This window comes from Pelobates fuscus, chromosome 4 (assembly GCF_036172605.1).
Source record: "Pelobates fuscus isolate aPelFus1 chromosome 4, aPelFus1.pri, whole genome shotgun sequence".
In the NCBI taxonomy this organism is placed as follows: Eukaryota; Metazoa; Chordata; class Amphibia; order Anura; family Pelobatidae; genus Pelobates; species Pelobates fuscus.
This window is the reverse complement of record NC_086320.1, coordinates 319,307,849-319,328,612: the sequence shown is the minus strand read 5'-3', so window position 1 is coordinate 319,328,612 and position 20,764 is coordinate 319,307,849. Positions and strand designations below refer to the sequence as shown.

Here is a 20,764-nt window from a genome sequence, read left to right as displayed (position 1 = left end):
GACCATAAACTAGTTACGGTAAAGCTGACTATGCACACTGTGGAAATGCTCTTGCTGTTCCAGATTCTCTATCAATGTGCCATGTCCCCCTTAATTCTACACTCACTACATCCACCTTTTTCTCTATCTTAGTCTGCATTCTGGGAGCGTCTGCCTGCTAGCATGAAGGGAAGGAAAGAAGTGGACAATTGAGTGCTCAGGGACATCTGCGAACTGCCCCCGAAATCGTAGAGTGAGGGCCTCAGACGCATTGATGCCAAGTTCAGAGTGTAGAAACAGCGCAGTCTGCCTTGTCCATCCTTCGTAGGCCACCCTGTGTGATTGGAAGGCAGTCTGGCTTGCAGTCACACCAGACTGACCTTCCAATGCTTCAGGTAGACCTGCCCCCTTTCCGGTCTGCTCCTTTGGGCAGTGATTCGCATCACTAACCCAACTTCTTTTACCCCGCACACCGATATCCCACTTCACAGAATGCCAATGTTGAGGTGTATGGATTTGGTTGAGAAATGAAAGCAAGAGATTAGCACAGAGTATGTTTATTCTTATAAATGCATTATGAGTTTCCCTCCAGCACCACCTCCAATGGCCTCTTAATCCGGTCCTGTTGCTAGTATTGTAAAGTAGAAGTTATACACAAGTCTTAAATAACAAAAATGTGTTTTAACACTTAAGAAAGATAACTGTTTGAGCTAACAGATCCATTTACAGCTTTGTGGAAGAAAATTAAGTATTTCAGGAAAAATTGCATAATTGAAAAATATCCCCTATTCTGAATGTAGGGTATGTATGTACAACGTATAGTGTCTGATATAGAATTGCTTACAATAAACAAATATGTAGGTGAGTATAAAAAAATATATATTGCATGTTCAAAATGCTCCAGTACATCCCTTGTAAAAATACCAGTCTTGACAAATTTTATTCCTAAATGTCCAAGGATTCCCTTTTTTCTCAAAAGTCTCCGAACCTCATACAGACTGCTGCCAACTGGAAGATGGCCTCCTTGTTTGGCTCATGATAAACTAATGTGGTATATAACTCTCTCTGCTTGAATGCTTTGAGACAACATATCTCTGCATTGAAACAATCAAATGGATCTTTTATGCTAAATATTTTTTCTTGGATGCATTTTTCACACAAAGACCCAGTGGGAGTGCTGTAAATATTGTAGATATAAGGTATAGATGGTCGTGTGATCTCCATCAACTGGTAACAGCTGGTTTAAATTGAGAGCTGTTTGTAATGTTCCAGGCACAGATTTCTTGATATTTTTTCATACGATACATGTATAATCATGTAACCATAACAGACAAAAATGTTTCAGTATATATTAGTTGATGAGATATTTCGGTCCTCCTGATGTAGAGTCGATCTCTGGGTGTAAAATCTTTGTTTGCTTTTCCGGGAAAATAATTAAAACTGCCGTTATTAGCCTCGTACGTTACTTGTACTTTACAACACAGGTAAAACTATTTTATAAATAGATCAATTATTATATGTATAACATTGCACAGAAAGATAGGGCTGCATTTGATACTGCCATGTATGCATTCAGTTTGACATATGCTTCATTAACCATGTCGACAAAATACTGGGCAAGAGACACACAGCATTCACAGATACCACCTTATAATAATCCTTTAGCATCTTCCTCGATTCTCAAGTAAGAAATGGGGTAAAATGTTTATATATTTACAAAGAACAGCCATGTTTGATCGATGCTATCTGCATGAATACATTAGTAACCATAAATATTGGCAGGATGTGTTTGGAATGTTCAAAGAGTTAATTGTTGCTATGTCAAAAAAAAGCAGAGAGCCATTACAGTGCCAGGCACACTGTGGTACTCAGTAGCACTTCTAGAACTGGGGTTGGAACCCAAAGAAAAAATGGATGGTTCCTCCACCGAGACCCTGCTCCTGGATACACATACACCCCACTCCTTAATTAATTCAAGCTTCAAATTTTTTCTCATTGACCTTACATCATTGGTTCACACCCAGACTGTCTTGTATTCATCCGCATATAAAAATGTGATTGATGACATTTACTGTTCTGACAGGAAAAGTTGTGCCGAGCAGCAATCAATCCACAGGAGGGTTTGTGCTGATCAGCAATTATGCAAATGGGAACCTATAGCCTATTAGATCCACAGGAGGGGTATTTAGGCCCAGTTCTCCTCTTGCTCTGTGCCCTGTTGTGGTTTCCCTTGTGGTTGTCCGAGAGCGCGTTATTGAATCCGGTTATTCTGGTTATTTGACTTTGGCATTGTTTTTGACTTCCCTGTGTTCTGCCATCCCTGACCCCTGGCTTTTCCTTATCGTTGTGTCTCTTTCTGTGTCCATTGACCTCGGCTATTCCTGACTATTCTTTGGTACGTTAGTCCAGCCATTCTAAGGTCTTGTATACGTTACCTTTTAGTCCTCTGTGTTACACAATTCTACGTGCTGGATCAAACTGTAATCCTGACACAGACCCTGAAGAACAAAAATATAAAGCAGTGCACTCTCACACATGGACATAACTATCCACTCACACATGTTGCCTCCATCAAAGTACGTTACGGAAGAAAAGCACATTATACATGTGAGTGCAGATATGAATGTCCACTGTTGTTCTAGGTGCTCAGATTATTACTCTACGGAGTATGTTCGCTTGCTTTTAGAGTTCATTTTTCTTTTCTGAAGTTTACATGTATCTGTATTAAAACTGGAGTTACCCCTGAAGAACAAATAAGCTGCAGGAAATTAATTTAAATTGGTATATTTTTGGCACCTTCTATAAGCTGTATATAATATATTACTTTGTCCTCTTTGATTTAGGAGCAGGAGGTCACACATATTACTAAAAAATATTTCTATTTACTTTTTCTCAGAGAGACGTGCATGATTTTCCATTTTCATTACATACAGGGAGTGCAGAATTATTAGGCAAATGAGTATTTTGACCACATCATCCTCTTTATGCATGTTGTCTTACTCCAAGCTGTATAGGCTCGAAAGCCTACTACCAATTAAGCATATTAGGTGATGTGCATCTCTGTAATGAGAAGGGGTGTGGTCTAATGACATCAACACCCCATATCAGGTGTGCATAATTATTAGGCAACTTCCTTTCCTTTGGCAAAATGGGTCAAAAGAAGGACTTGACAGGCTCAGAAAAGTAAAAAATAGTGAGATATCTTGCAGAGGGATGCAGCACTCTTAAAATTGCAAAGCTTCTGAAGCGTGATCATCGAACAATCAAGCGTTTCATTCAAAATAGTCAACAGGGTCGCAAGAAGCGTGTGGAGAAACCAAGGCGCAAAATAACTGCCCATGAACTGAGAAAAGTCAAGCGTGCAGCTGCCAAGATGCCACTTGCCACCAGTTTGGCCATATTTCAGAGCTGCAACATCACTGGAGTGCCCAAAAGCACAAGGTGTGCAATACTCAGAGACATGGCCAAGGTAAGAAAGGCTGAAAGACGACCACCACTGAACAAGACACACAAGCTGAAACGTCAAGACTGGGCCAAGAAATATCTCAAGACTGTTTTTTCTAAGGTTTTATGGACTGATGAAATGAGAGTGAGCCTTGATGGGCCAGGTGGATGGATTGGTAAAGGGCAGAGAGCTCCAGTCCGACTCAGACGCCAGCAAGGTGGAGGTGGAGTACTGGTTTGGGCTGGTATCATCAAAGATGAGCTTGTGGGGCCTTTTCGGGTTGAGGATGGAGTCAAGCTCAACTCCCAGTCCTACTGCCAGTTTCTGGAAGACACCTTCTTCAAGCAGTGGTACAGGAAGAAGTCTGCATCCTTCAAGAAAAACATGATTTTCATGCAGGACAATGCTCCATCACACGTGTCCAAGTACTCCACAGCGTGGCTGGCAAGAAAGGGTATAAAAGAAGAAAATCTAATGACATGGCCTCCTTGTTCACCTGATCCCCATTGAGAACCTTTGGTCCATCATCAAATGTGAGATTTACAAGGAGGGAAAACAGTACACCTCTCTGAACAGTGTCTGGGAGGCTGTGGTTGCTGCTGCACGCAATGTTGATGGTGAACAGATCAAAACACTGACAGAATCCATGGATGGCAGGCTTTTGAGTGTCCTTGCAAAGAAAGGTGGCTATATTGGTCACTGATTTGTTTTTGTTATGTTTTTGAATGTCAGAAATGTATATTTGTGAATGTTGAGATGTTATATTGGTTTCACTGGTAAAAATAAATAATTGAAATGGGTATATATTTGTGTTTTGTTAAGTTGCCTAATAATTATGCACAGTAATAGTCACCTGCACACACAGATATCCCCCTAAAATAAATATAACTAAAAAAAAACTAAAAACTACTTCCAAAAATATTCAGCTTTGATATTAATGAGTTTTTTGGGTTCATTGAGAACATGGTTGTTGTTCAATAATAAAATTAATCCTCAAAAATACAACTTGCCTAATAATTCTGCACTCCCTGTATATTCAAGCGCATGGGATATTAAAATTCAGAATCTTCTAGACGTTTTCCTGTGTGTAGGCCACCCAGCGACCTTCTCCTTAATGGTAAACTGGACGTGTGTGGTATAACTTATAGGTATATTGTACTAGATGTCGTAAATGCTGAACATGAACTTGTCATGTTGTGTCACTTGATGACACACGTTATGACATGTCAACATTGATGACATTTCAATGACGTGGCAGTTTCTACTCCTATTCTTTGCAGAGTACATTTCCCTAATTGAACTTATTTTTGTATATCATTTTTATAATTATTTTGAAAATATTAATATTTTTTAAAAAACAGTGATGTTTAAAATAAGCGTACAATCTTCATATAAGTTATTCTAACGTAAAAGAGCACATTTTACAGAAATGTGGATTTCCATGTAACTGTTATGTAGCTAGCTAAGTGTTATTATTTCAGTGGCGGACTTGTGTCTGACGTTCGCTCATTCTCATCTTTGCATTTTCTGGTCATTGACCATGATTGCAATGCCAATTATGTTTGACATGTACAACACTATGAAAATAATGTGTTTTTCCACAAAACATAGTGAGCGAGATAATGCATAATCCTGCATCAAGTGTTTTTTTTTTTTTATATCGGGTTCTCTGTCTCGTGTTACTGAGATAATGGCATGAATGATGTTATAATAAGATTTTTGAAATAAAACATGGAACCAGTGGATATTTTCCTGGTCTACTGTACATTCTGGAGGACTGCATTAGATCAATGTTATACAGTTACTTCATATTGTATCAACCTTTGCCCTAATTCTTGATTTTCACAGTAATACAGGGAGTAGAAAGGAATATGCAAAAAAGCAAACAAAAAAGTCTCACACACACACAATAAATAAATAAATTACCATCATATTTGAAAGTGTGGTATTCAGAGGCTCTCATTCAGAGCTGCTGTTCTCCTTATATGATAACGATGGGCATCATTTTGTGTTTAATTTCTAGAGACTCTTCTTCCTTGTAACCAAACGTGTAGCAAGGAAACAAATTGATCCAACCCGAGCAGCTTCTTATCTAAGCCTATCCAAAGTAATTCTAACATACTCCTCACCAAAGACAGAGATATAGAGTTAAAGTGCAACAGTCACACAGGATTCTTAATATAATGTTTACTGTTCTGTTATAGTTAACATAATATTTTTGTTATTTGTAAGAAAACTAAATGATAAGTAGAAAAGCATACCTATTTATCCTATAATGGGTGCCTCCATCCTGAATCCCTGTAAACAATTGTTATAGAATCTATCCTCTGCACCTAGCAGACAATACATAGAGAACAGGATGAATTCAACGAGAGAATAAATTAAACACGTTTTCCATTCTCCTCCTCATTTGCATTGTGTGCCCGAGCTGTGCCTGACTCATGATATTGTTTGTTATGTCTTTAACCCCTTAAGGACACATGACGGAAATATTCCGTCATTATTCCCTTTTATTCCAGAATTTGTGTCCTTAAGAGGTTAATATAGTTTTTGCTGTTCTTTTTTAAATAGAGTATTATGTGAAAAATGTTATGGGTGATTTGTGATGGGTCAGATTAAATACATTTGTGCTGCAAAACAGCTTACCAATCATAAAAGATTATCATGACGCAAATATTCCTTCTCAGTCACCTTAGTCAGCAAAAAACAGTTGATTAGAACCCCCACCCCACATACATACACACACACACACACACACACACGCACACAGAAACACAGCATAGGAATGGAGTAATGTATGCTGAATACACTTTGGGAATGGCAGCTGCTTCTCCAATGTGTACATCTGCTTGTAACCCTTGATAATCATTAGATTCAGAAATATGAGACCAAAGCCTGTTGTTTTGCAAAAATAGGCACATTTAGAGCTCTAAATTCTACGTATGCATCTATCAGATGTACATGAACATGTGGCTCATATGGCACTGCTCTAATCACTTTGACTGACAGGGTTCAACAGATTTTGTGCTTAAGCAGTACCATATAATGATTTCCCACCTACCAATTTATAGTTAGCTATGGACAAGGTTATTTGAAGCTGAACACTGTGTGTATGGACATTTTATAAATACAAACAACACTGGAATGTTTTTACATTAGCAGTGATATATGGTGAGTTAGAAAGAAAGAAGAAGGAAGAAAGTAAGGAGAGAGGAAGAAAGGAGAGAGGAAGAAAGAAAGAGACAGGGTCGGAGGGAGGAAGGAAGGACTGTTAAATTTATATTGTTAATTTTAGTATATCTGACAACTAAACTTACCGCAAAAACACATAAATATTGTAAACTTCTTCAAAATTAAGCACAAAATTGTATGTGCTCATACTGCTTAGTTTTAAATCATTAATTGTTTAATTGCACGTTGATTAGAGAGAAGCCAGGCTGAGAAGAAGCAAAGCCCCTGGGGACTATATGACATGGAGTCTGATACAAAACACATAGCATGAGCTATACGTACTCTTAGTGTTACATCTTTACTAAACGACGACGCAATATTAGAACGTGCAGCATACTAAGATGAAACATGAGCTGCAATTGCAGCTTTTATGACTTATTAAACGGCACCTATCTCAAGGCACCAGAGGCATGACTAGGAATCGATTATTTTAACTGAGGAAGTCATTTTCATACACTCAAGATTCTTTGTTACGGTCGCTACCCATTCCCGAGCATGGCAGTACAGTCCCTATGTTCTAGAGTGATAGATCCAGGATTTTTAATTTTTAATTACACAACTCATTAAATATCAATATTACGAACGAAAGATTTTTTTTTTCTGTTATTTCTGATAGCCACATTTCTTTGAATACATTTATTTGACAATAACACTGTACTTCTTCATTTTGCGTGAAGGCCAGATGGCATTAGACTCATTTACTTCACCTTGTTGTGTCTAATTACTACAATCAACACACTATTTTCTAAATTAATCATAACAAAGTAACTTCATTAGTAACACAGCAGGCTGTGGAATTATTAGCACCATAGCAGGTTTGCAAACAATTAAACTTTATTTGAACCTTAGAAATTTGCAGGGTGGAATATGTCTAGGGCTGAACAGAACAATGGTATAATTTGCAGTACAGGACACAATTTCATTACTATTTCTTGCATTTAAAAAGAACAAGTCTCTGAGACAAATGTGCTTTACTCCAGACACAATTGCGGATTTCTTTAAAAACGTCTGAAAACCATTCCAAAATAGTTCTGTAGCGATCTCTAAAAGCATGATATATTTTCTTTAAAAAATAAACAATTGCTGGCATATTTTGCCATGTATTCAGAAATACAGATTTTTAAAGCGGTATTTGTATTTAATGAAAAATAAAACAGGACAAAGTTACACTTTCTTTATTTTAACCAAGTCACTGAAAGGTCAGGTCATTGTTTTAATCAGTTGGTGTAGCACTCCACCTCCTGGTCATCCAGAGTAAAAACTACAACCAGCTTTTTAGTGGTTAAGGGGACATAGTTATATGCTCCCACTAAATAAAGTGATGGGGGCTGGGTCAAAGGAATTTAGTTTCACCATTTATGCTTAACATCTGCCATCTGCTGGCCACTTAGGACACTACATCAAACAATATTTTTCAATGGATTTTTTAAGCATACGTATATAAAGATATATAGATACTCACATTTATTTTGTAGATGGAATATATTTAGAACATTAAACAGACATTCTAAATGTATAATAAATGTCATTTAGCAGACATAGAGTTATAGATTGGTTGACATTTATAGTAGATTGAGAGAATAGCCCATTGTGCCCAATAGTACCCCATGAATAAAATGGGTACATGCTTCTCTTTAATCCTTAAACAAAAAAAATCATAAAACAGGACTATAAACATATAACACATTCATTAGGTTAAGAAAACGGTAAATCTCAGAGGTTTATACGCTAAACCAGAAATTGCAGATTATTGAAAAGGTTGAATTGTTTCCAATTACCTATATTGTTTTACAATTTACCATTCCTTCATCATACCTCCACAATTTCCCGTTTAGTGAATTTAGTGAGCTTCAACGGATTTTTTGTTGAAATACTCTAAAAAAAGAAAATGCAAAGCGCAATGCTTTCAGTAGCTAAGAAACACTTAACAGAATATAAAAAAATATATATCATTGCTGATTAGAGGAACAAACTCCATCCAAAATATACAAAAATACTAAATCTAGTGTGTGAGATACTAAAATATTAAATGAAATTGTGATATAGGAGAAACCTTCAAACAATATATTACCATACAGCCTAAGCACAGATGCATGTCATTTTTATCTGTGTATAATTATAAATTAAATCTGGAGGGGAAAAAAGCTTAGCATTGTGGAATTAATGACTCAGTAAAAAAAAAAGGAGAAATTCTGCACACCATAATTAATTAAATATTGTAAGATACTTGTCTTATTCTTCTTTCTCTCCTAATTAAAGATGGTTTCTAGAGGGAAGGAGAGAGAAAAAAAAAAGTTCAACAAAAAAGAAAATATACAATAGCCTTATCGTAAAGATTGAACTACCTTAGACAGAAATTAATTAAAATGTTTGATTGAAGGCAATATACAGTAGCAAGCCGTGGAAAAGATAAGCGTATAATCCAGTCACTGCAATGTGGGATGCTATTGCATGCAGACAACTAATGGGGCAGTATTAATTAAGGCTTAAAAGCTATTTTTTGCAACAGTCTTTAAGTTAATATAACTGCAGCAGAGGTTTTAGGAAGGAAATGCTTATAAAACAGAGAACAGAAGAACACACAAGCCATTATGGTAGATTGGATTAAAATGTACTTACCCGGGCCTCTCAAATGTCATACATCTCCATTATGTAAGCTTTAGGCACCAAGCCAATGGTTCCCTTCATTTCTCCTACCCACCAGCCGTATGTATTGTACTCCTAATTCAAAACAATAAGCTGTATTAACCTTTTGCCTAGCGCAAATGTAATATCATTTAATGTAAAGCTACTTTTTAAATGTTTGTGCCCTGTGTTTGGTCAGCTAATAGCAGCAGCGCAAGCCTTGTGTGTCAGCCTTCTGGAAATAAATTCCATACATACTTAGCTAGAAGACAGCATGAAGATCACACAGGAAACATACAAGAGAAGAGGGGAAAAGGGAGAATGAACTCCTTAATTCGCACATCGTTACACATTCCAGTCTAGCAAAAAACATAATTCACATTTTTTTTTTTAAACAACCAATTATAAGGGGCTACAAATAATAGAGTTATTCGCTGAGTTAAAATACGAATTGCAAAATAGCCAGCCAAGCTTGACTATAGGTGAGGTGGACAATTTTTCCAGATCATCTATTCTTGCCTCAATTGTCATTCATATTTTAATTTGTTGCAATTCGGACTTTAGTGAATAGGCCTTAAATTCATTTTCTAAACAGCAATATTAATGTGTAATGTGTATATATACACACACACACACATTATATATATATATATGTACGGCCACGTACGCCCAACTCACGCTTGCAGGACTTCTCGCGGGCGGCTTCCTTCCTATGGAATAGCCTGCCTACCGCCATCAGACTCTCCCCTAGTCTTTAATCGTTTAAGAACTGCCTTAAAACCCATCTTTCAAGGAAAGCCTCCCAGAGTAACCTCTACCTTACATACCTGTCTCTTTCTCTCTTTCCTAAAGGGCAGCACTTTACTCTCTCCTCCAGCTCTGCTTCACTCCCACCTTATTTGATTGCTATTTCCTATTGCTATTAATGTGTGTTATACCCCACCTCCTATAGACTGTAAGCTCGTTTGAGCTGGGTCCTCTTCAACCTATCGTTCCTGTAAGTTTTCTTGTAATTGTCCTATTTATAGTTACATCCCCCCTCTCATAATATTGTAAAGCGCTACGGAATCTGTTGGCGCTATATCAATGGAATAATAATAATAATAATGAATATGGCACTATCATCTACTTTCAACATTGCTTCTTGTTATCACCAGCTATTTGGGCATGTATGTTGCATCACAAGCAAAAAATAGCCGGGCATGTTTAAAAAAATCTTGAAAAAATATTAGTATATTAAAAATATATACTTACAACAACTTCACTTTTTCTACTTCTTCAAAATCTGAATTGTATATATGGCATCACCACAATTCCTAACATCCAGATGGATGCTAGGAGTTGTAGGATGCTTCTCTCTGCAGCTCTAATTTTTACCGCTTTGTCAGTGGTGTAATAACGAAGGTTAAGGTTAAAAAGCATGTATCCATGTTTTATATATCTCATTTTTTATTATTATTATGTAAAATTATTTTCCACTATGTCAGGGACATTTTTAAATGTTTTCAATAAAAATCAGATACAACTCAGTACAAATTATCAGATTCACTGGAAATTGGTAAACGTGAGATATGTATTTTGGGGTTTTTATTTTCTTTCCTTGTACAGAAAGGGGGAAAAAAAATCACAAATAAATACACTTTAAAAATAAAGAGGATTCTTATACCAAACACTAATTAACCTTCCTCATGTACATTGGCTTTTATGAATGCATTAAGCTTGCCCGTTTGTAAATTAGTGGCAATCTGTAGTTGATAAATAATAATTATTTACCATTAAGTCGTTAATGTTAAAATTTGATAGAGCCAATTAGCCAGCGTGCAAAAATAGTCCATAAACAAGTCATGCATAAATAATGGAGGTTAATAACGTAGACCACAACAATAGCAAAAGCTAAATAATTCTTTGATGATACAATTATCATGGGGACTTTACTTAGAAAAGTCTACCTACAGAAAATTCTTTGAAAGAGATAAGCTGCAAAAAATACTCCTGGCCAAGATAGCCTAGATTGACCTGGAGGCGAATATGTAACTGTAATGCTGAAGAACTTCCAAGCTTCTTCCTAATGTACTCAAAGGGTTAAATGGGCTACAAATGGTTCGTGACCTTACGAATTAAAGTAACTAAACTAATAACCTCAAAAACCTCATTCTGTCTGGATGCAGCTTTATATCTCAAGGGATATGAGCAATCGCTTGCTATGACCATGATTTGTGAGATATTGGTTATACGAATCAGAGGACCTTAGCCTCAAGAGCTTACAGTCTGGAGGATGACCCAACATGTAAGCTCGATATTATGTATCTACACAATTAACACTACATGTTGTGATTTTAATGATGATGAATGATAAGTGTAAGCTGGCTTGAGCAGGGTCCTTTACGCCCTATGTACCTGTGTGTACAACGCGTCTTGTTGCAAAGAATAATAATAAGTGAATGTATGCATTGTAATCTTTTCATATCTATATGACTATATGTACGAATATATATATATTTAAAGGTGGCCCTAAAATAATACAATGTGTATTACTGATGTTAGTTCATACACAGAACAAATAGAAAAATAGTTATATAAAAATGTACATAACCCTGTTTAAGTAACACAGCCTGAAAATCACTGAAAATTTGATTAGAAATCATGAAAATGTGATTGAAATAATCTTATTTGTAAGTAAAACCTACTAATTATATAGTCAAATAAATAACACCTGAGATAAAGAATGAAACACTGCACATATACTTTTGTGCTGGGGGCTAGGTATACCCCCGCACGCGTGAGTATGTTCCAGACTTCTTAATGTTAAATCTGTGCATAATCAATGCATACTGTTTACTGGTGACAAGCGGAATGGGAAGCCTAGATTTCCCCCCTTCTACCTCTCCCCATCTCCCTGCATTCCAATATATGCTTTACATTTATTGTAGTATTACCCTCTTGCCGACCCGCACTCCCTCCCTCCCTCCCTGGCTTGGAGCATGCGCATGCACTCTTAGATGGTTAGACTGGTTTAATAACATGCTTCTCCTTAAGAAGTATTTGATTGGACCATGAAGAGAGAAGAAGTGGCATCACATGGCATGTGGAAGCAGCAAGGGGAGATTTACCCAGCGCTGAATTCCAGCTAAGTTTATTCTTGTATCTAAATGTTTTGTTTTTTTAATTCAAAATAATGACGGAGCAAGTAAATAAAGCCCACTATGGCATTCTAAATAATAATTAAAAATGTAAAAGGGTTGGAGTAACCCTTTAGTGCTATATTTGTAAAGAACATTAAAAAAAAAAATAAACAGCTGAAGTATACAGATAGGAATTGGCAAACATACAAAAACTAAAAAGAGAAAACAGTGGTACATTAAAAGCTATAAATTCAGAATAAATGGCAAATTTAAGAATAGAAAAGTTTGAACAATGCTTCAAATAGACTGCATTCCCTGCTTGGCTATATTAACCTAAATTTAGTGAACTACCCCTATAGCGTTATTTATTTTTTTAAGCTGTTAGGGGCATGAGTCCATCAGATTTACTAAATCGTGTGCATCAGGTACCAAGCCAAGAGAACACATCTGGCATAGATCACAAAATAACTCCCAGCAAGGTCTAAACACCCAGCATACCCAAGTGAGAATACTTGTAAAAGACTGATACAATAATGAAGAACAGGAAACCTTTTCCAGTCAATTTAAAAGAAATATGGCACCCCTTTCGAGGATGTGTAATTATTTTCTATTAATCACGGGACATAAAAGGACATTATTCGTTTATTCTGTTATCACTTGCAAGAAGCCTGCAGTCAACTCCTGACAATTTTAGGTAGCTACTAACACCATAGTCCTTTCCCCTGTCAGTAATATTATCAAGATGTAGAGCTGCCATAACACTTACTGGGCCATATTATGGTAACTGAGCATCATTCAGAACCAGAGACCAAGAACAATGATGTAACAAACAAGAAAAGAAATATACTGTGCACGTTTGTCTCATGCTGATTCAAGTGCCTGCAATAATCTCCTTTGTTGTAGGAGATGGTCTTGGCTTTTAACTGTATAACCTTCTAGGTACCAGGAACCTGGGCATCTAGCAGTCTAAGGGTTAACGGTCACACTCCAGATTAAGCAAGCTGCTCTAACGAACAATTACAATGCTTGTTAGCTGGCATTTTCCCCTATGATGTCACATGGGTGAAGAGAGTAGGTTATATTTATAAAGACGAAACAAATGCACATTCCTGTTCTAAATAAAGAGCAGTTACCATGGAAACCTGGAATGTTTCTCTGCATTGGGCATGTTGCCCTAAATATACCCTAATGCAGGGTTAGGCAACCTTTAGCTCTCCAGATGTTGTGGGCTACATTTCCTATAATGCTCTTACAGCCATAATGCTGGCAAAGCATCAGGGGAGATGTAGTCCACAACATCTGGAGTGCCGAAGGTTGCCTGCCACTGCCCTATGTCTTTTAAGGGCATCTATAGTAAATAACCTATCCATGATAAATAAGCTGTATTTAACAGGTTAAAGCTTTTTAAAGCATATTGTTTGTTATCGTGCTGAATAATATTCTTAAAAAAAAATAAAAAATAAACTGCACGTATCTTTGATAAATCCCGTTTCTTCTGTATAGTGATCATCCTTGAAACCCATTATTTTCAGGAACCCTGTTCAGTTGAAATAAACCTATTTCCATGGACAGCCACTATATTGGAAGAGAAAACCAGATCTTTGAAATCTTTACCCAAATTGTAAAATTCATTAATGATAGTATGTATATTGCCGCCACTGAACCAATGGATAACTAATGTGGGTTAATCCACAGTGCATGCTGGCAGTGGTACCGATCTCATGCTGCTGAGATCTTGGTAACTATCTGCGTTCGGTATAGCCTTTTTGTTTATATAATTAAAGAGCCAAGATTTGTTTTTTATTTAATAAACACCAAGGATAAAATAGTACCCACCTAAAGTGAAGATAAAATGGCATGTACTTTTTAGCATCTATGCCATTTTACTTCTTGTTATGGAACTTTGAAATATCAGTAAGAAGCCTGCGTAATGCTTGGGTTGTCTATAAATATTCACTTCTACCTGCAATGCATGGGCTCTTTGTATGGGACTGATAGAGGGGCCATTACTAGGTCTCCTGTACTGATATATAAAAGCAGGGACGAGAGATGGTAACCATCCCACGAAGACTGTCTTTGGCAAACTGATACTTAGCATGTTTTGCCAGTCTAAACAGCAGTGAATTAAAAGGAAAAGGAAATAAACTGTTTGAAAACCTTTTTTATTGTTTCTAGTTAAGAAGCACAAGTTAAAAACTCAGTTTGTTATCCCTTTAACAAAATTGTACAGAACTAACCCAAGGTATTATATTTGTATTGTATGATACATGAGCATCCGCTGAATAATATTATAGATGATGATTCTCTAGAGCAGTGGTGCCCAACCCTGTCCTCAAGTATCCCCTAACAGTACAGGATTTAGGGATTACCAGTTGTGTGTATGGTGTTTTTAGAAGAAAAATCCCCGAATCCTGGTAATCCCCGAATCCTGGACTGGTAGGGGGTACTTAAGGACTGGGTTGGGAAGCACTGCTCTAGAGTGTAAGTTTATTTGAGCAAGGTCCTCAACACCTTCTCTTCCTGTGCTCGTTTTGTTGCAAAAACATGTATGTTAGGCCACCTATTGCACAGTGCTACAGAATTTGTTGGTGCTTTATAAATAATAAAAACAATTATAAAAAATATTTGGTTTTCTTGCAGATTCTTATGCCACGTGGTCATCCCGACTGACTATGACACTGGACACTGGACAAACACTGGACTCAAACTAAAGTGTCTGCTAACGGAAATCACAAAGTAGACAAAGCCCGTTATGGCTGTGAACCTCATTAAAACATTTTCTTTATTTCATTCCAGTTGAAAGATCAAAAAAAAAAAAAAACAGCAAACCACACCATGAAAAGAAAATTACTAAAGTAAAAATAAACAAAAATATATATATAAAAAAAAGCCTTTGATAAAGTGCAAAACAATTTAAGGTGTTAGTTCCCATGTTTATTTCTCTTTATTATTACATATATATTTTTATTTTATTTTATTTTTTTGTAGTATTGGTGTAGGTTTTACTGTTTACTGCCATGGATATAAAGAAAATGTTTTGAAGTTCACAGATACATCGGCTGTTGTCTACCATGTGAGTTCTTTTAGCAAGCACCTTTGTTTGAATCCAGTGTATGCTAATGTATATACCCTGTTAGTACAGTTTAAAAATATTTTACTGTGAGCCTTATTGCTGCAGGCAATACTATTACCTTTTTATATACACATGTCCTAACCTTCTAAAACAGAAGGACCAAAGGTAGGAAAACTGTGAGGAGCTATTCGTTCCTAAAAGAGACACATGGAAAGCAGGATTAAATTGAACCATGTGTTTTTATATTTTCTTGTCTTTTAGTTGTTGCATTTTGTAAACGTGTCTGAGCAGGGCCCACTTTATCTCCTCTGCATTTAACATCCGTAGACCTATTTTTTAGACAGGATCTTCAGTGCAAGTCCCTCTATATTTGTTTGGTATTCAAACCTCTGCCTTTTGTATGTTAATCATTACATAATTTGTAATTACATAACTAAGAGAATAGGCAGAGAGGGATATTGGAAATATTGCAGCTGGAGTGTCATTTCTATCTCAATATTACAATAGGGTGAAATAACGCCTCTGGTTGCAGGTTTACAGGGAACTCAGGGTTAACAATGAAATGGTGCTAAAATCACACCTGAGACTTTTTATGAGCTGACCTGGAGCAAGACCAGTTTAGCTCCCCTCTAGCAACGCCATTGTCGGTAGCTGAGAAAAAAAATCTTTTAGCTCACTAATTTTAACTTGGAATTTTACATTTGCTAGTTAGGACTTCTTGAAAAAATTCCCACTTTAATGAATAAATCCCAGGTTTTCGATAAAATATCAGTTGCTTTATTTTAGGGTTCTGTAATATTGTAAGTAGAAACCCCTGGTCCGTTTGAAGTATACTTAAGTTTAGGAATAAAAAGCTAAGGGGTTTACTCCCTATTCATTGCTTCATCGTGTTTATATGCGTGATATATGTAAGTTATGAGATAGGATTGCAGAGAATTATCAATAGAAATCTTTGGCAAATGTAGAATAACTGAACTCGAAAACAGTGAAGGATTTTTCTAAATTGGCTTTTATCCTTAGAGTGTAAGCTCCTTTGGGCAGGGCTCTCTTCGCCTACTTTTTCCCACATGTCATACATGTTTTGTAAGAATCAAATATTTAATAAGTTGGATCTCTGATGATTTCTTTTTTTTTCTACAGTTGACATGGCCTCTCTCCTTGATATCATCATTTCCTTTCCTTTAGCCCCTTAAATAAGAATTTGAAAAGGGGGTCTGTAAATGATCCCGCAGGAGTTTTTTTTTTTTGTGAACATTTTTTCTTTATGGAAAACTCTGCAGTGACTGCGTAACTTTCTAGGAGTTTGTAGTCTGGGATATCTACTGGTTGTTGAGCAATTCACATCATCACACCTAGGGATCCACAGGAAAGTCAGATAGATCAAGAGATTAAGACAACTACTTTGTAAATGTGTCTGTCCTTTTGCCACTCTCTATAAATATTTATTGGAAAAAGAGAGTTAAGTCCATGAACTGCTCTCTTAAATATAGAGATCTGCCTTGCTTGTCTCTTTTTTTTACATTTTCCCTCCTTTGTTTCTTTATTTTATATGTAAAAGGCTATTTTTGTATCTTGTATCTTTGTATCTAATAATAATATTATTATTATTAATATTAATATAAATGGCAATAATAATAATTATATCTTAAAGGAAATCTAAAATGTACAATTCTAATTTTATGTCTGCAAAATTCCAAATCTAATCTTGAAAGAAAAGTGCAATTTATTTTTTTAAGGCCACAATTATTTGTTTTTCTTCTGTTGAATAAAATAAAAATAAAAAAAACCCTTTTAATTGTTCTACAAAAGAAAGAAAGAGAGACAAACTAATAAGTGCAGGTTTGCCAGAATGTAAAAAATGCAGTCATTTCTTCAGCGCTGAGGTTGATGATTTATAATGCTCCAGCACATCGCCTAAAGCTTGCTAACGCGTATTTTCCAGATCTCAAAAAGCAAATCAAGGAGTCCTTAGGAATTCCTGACTATAAATTGTAGGCAGACATATGATCCTAATTTTATAGCATGCGGGGGAACATCTGGAAAAAAATGCTTTTGATTCTCTACTACTGTTTTCTCATCTAAGGGTTACATACAGGAGAACATAAAAAAAGCAAAACACCAACTTATTGAATAATGAATATTCCATAATGTTTCCTGCACAACTACATAGTTAAAAGTATAAAAATGAATGTTTTATACGCGTTTTCCATTGCTTCAGTTATAAAAAGAAAACAAAACTACCTACCTACAGAGGGCAGTTAGTGAGCACACCTGGCTCACTAGTTACTATTATACTGCAATATTCAAATATCTTCAAGTCCAACAGTTATGGTTTACCGTGATGGGAATTATAGCTTAGAAGAAAAAAAAAAACTTTCAATCCAACATAAATGTTTATAAAAGTCTGACTAAGCTTGATAGAGTTACAGTCCAGAGCAAGAATCAGAAAATCCATAATAATCCCTAATGGACCTTATCAAAACCTAGTCTTTATATAACTTTTGTCAGAATGGGGTGTTCTTCTGATATGGCTTTGATGTTTGTTGATAAATTGTTATGATGGCTTAGATTAGACAAGGGGGAGGATACTTTTGACATTTCAGATGTTGTGGACTACAGCTCGCATAATGCTCTTACTGCCAGGGCCGCCATCAGGGGGTGACAACCATAACTTAGGGCCACCCGATGGGCCCCCTCCTTCAGGGGCCCGGTCAGTGCTGTGGCCGTTGTATAGCGCGACCGGGCCCCTTTAAAAAAAAAAAAAAGCAGCCGCAGCAAGTGCTGCTGGGAGGAGCGCGCGCCCAGCCGTGAAGAGGGAGAGCCAGGAAGTGAAGAGGGAGCCAGGCTGACTCCCATCATCCCCAGCCACCCTCCTGCAAAGAAAAGGTAAGAGACAGGAGGGTGGCTGGGAAATGAGCTGTGTGTGTGTGTGTGTCTGTATGCATGTATGTCTGTCTGTATGTATGTATGTATGTCTGTCTATGTATGTGAGTGATTACTATGCCTATGCCTAAAAATGTCGAGAATAATAAATAAATAAAAATAAGGATAGGACTAAATTGGAATGAAGATAAAAATAAGAAGAAAATTAGTAAACAAAATGTGAAATAAGTAAAAAATAAGTGCTGTACCTATAAGTACTAAAATATTGCTGTAAGGAATAAAGGGGCAGTGATAGAGGTAGATGTAAAGTGGGTAATAGAAAAGAGGAAAGGGTGGGTGAAGATACAGGTCTGAGATATAAGTAATCCTTTCATGTATGTCTGTCTGTGTATGTCTATGTATGTATGTGTATGTATGTCTATGTATGTATCTGTATGTATGTGTGTCTATGTATGTCTGTGTGTCTGTCTGTATGTCTATGTATGTCTGTCTGTATGCATGCATGTATGTCTGTATGTCTATGTATGTCTGTCTGTATGCATGCATGTATGTCTGTATGTCTATGTATGTCTGTCTGTATGCATGCATGTATGTCTGTGTGTATATGTCTGTATGCATGTCTGTATGTATGAATGTCTGTATGCATGTATGTCTATGTATGTATGTGTGTATGTATGTCTATGTATGTCTGTCTGGATGCATGCATGTCTGTGTGTATGTATGTATATATGTGTGTGTATGTCTATGTATGTATGCATGTATATGTATGTCTGTCTGTATGCATGTATATGTATGTATGTCTGTATGTATGTCTGTGTATGTCTGCATGCATGCATGTATGTCTGTCTGTATGTATGTCTATGTATATATGTATGTCTGTATGTCATTATATATGTATATATGTATGTCTGTATGTCAGTATGAATGTATGTCTGCATATCATTATGAATGTGTGTATGTGTGTATGGATGTCTGTATGCATATATGTCTGTATATATGCATGTATGTCAGTCTGTATGTATGTCTGTATGCCATTATGAATGTATGTCTGTATGCCATTATGATGTATGTGTGTATGGATGTCAGTGTCTGTATGTCTATCAGTATGTATGTATGAATGTATGTGTGTGTGTGTATGTATGTCGGTGTCTGTATGTATGTATGTTTTTTTTATGTCCTCATGCATGTGTGTCTGTATGTATGTTAGTATGTGTCTGTCTGTCACTATGTATGTCTCAGTATGTGTGTGTCAGTATGTATGCCTGTATGCATGTGTGTCTGATTCAGTATGTGTGTCTGTTGGTATGTATCTATGTCCTTTTGTATCAGTGTGTGTGTTTGTGTCTGTGTGTGTATTCCTGTGGGTGGTATTTGGAGGCGGGGCCCAGACCCCGAGCTGAGCTGAGCTGAGTTAGGGGCCCCAAAATTTCTGGTGGCGGCCCTGCTTACTGCCATAATGCTGGCAAAGCATCAGGGGAGATGTAGTCCACAACATCTGGAGTGCCTAAGGATGCCTATGCCTGGATTAGACTATCATTGGTACTTAAGTGGTTAAGTATGGCCCTCTTTCTTTAATCGATAAGATGCAAATTTATAGGAACTTTCATTTAATTCTGGTACTGTCAGACTATAATAATCTACCCGTGAAGATTTTGTAAACTCATACATTGGTTTAGTATTGGGGAGAAGAAATGACAAATTTGAACAGTATATAAAGAACGTTTGGAAGTATTTTGATTAACACAACAACAACTGCATTCATTGGAGGATATTCACAAAAGTGTCAATAGCAGAAAAGTGGAGCAAAGTTTTAAAAGTGGAGCAATCGCCATGGGAACAAATAAGTGGAGCAATCACCATGGGAACCAATACAATAGTCCTTCTGCTTCCATTGGTTTTCACAACAATTGCTCCACTTTCAGAATTTTGACACATTCTTCTGTAAACAAAACTATTTCCCAGAACAGATTACGATTACATCTTAAGAAAGTTGTTTGTTTTTTTAATTGTGTAAAATATTACAAGTACCTATCACATCTTTGGTATTATATTAACAATGTTTACAAGCTATTAGCTATATTAGTATATTGTAAAGGAAATATAAAAATAATAATATCACATCAGGTTGTAATAGCTATTTTGTCTGTCACAGGATATCTTCCATGGTAGAATATTTGCTATTGAAACCTAATAAACCATCCCACAGGTAGAACACATCCAATGTACTAATGGGATCTAGCAATTATTAAAAATTGCTGTTAAATCAACTTCTCTCTTTGTTTCTTATTCTAGCATGCATACCTTGCAAAAACAAAAATAAATGTGTAGTACCCATTGGGAATGCATTAAGTCTAACGCCTTAAGGGGCTATACTTTAGTGTCAATTTAAACGTCCTTCTTCTTGCC

General features: G+C 36.4%; 1 protein-coding gene across 1 annotated transcript in view; it reads right to left on the bottom strand.

The window, feature by feature from the left end:
• Positions 1-8,575: 8,575 nt before the first annotated feature.
• Positions 8,576-20,764, bottom strand: part of SKAP2 (src kinase associated phosphoprotein 2) — a 234,676-nt gene continuing 222,487 nt past the window's right edge. Inside the window, exons 12-13 of the mRNA XM_063450704.1 lie at positions 9,275-9,376; positions 8,576-8,921 (exon numbers count right to left, since the gene is read on the bottom strand). Coding sequence (XP_063306774.1) covers positions 9,284-9,376 — 93 coding nt within the window. The 3' untranslated portion in view covers positions 8,576-8,921; positions 9,275-9,283. The remainder of the gene's footprint in view (positions 8,922-9,274; positions 9,377-20,764) is intronic.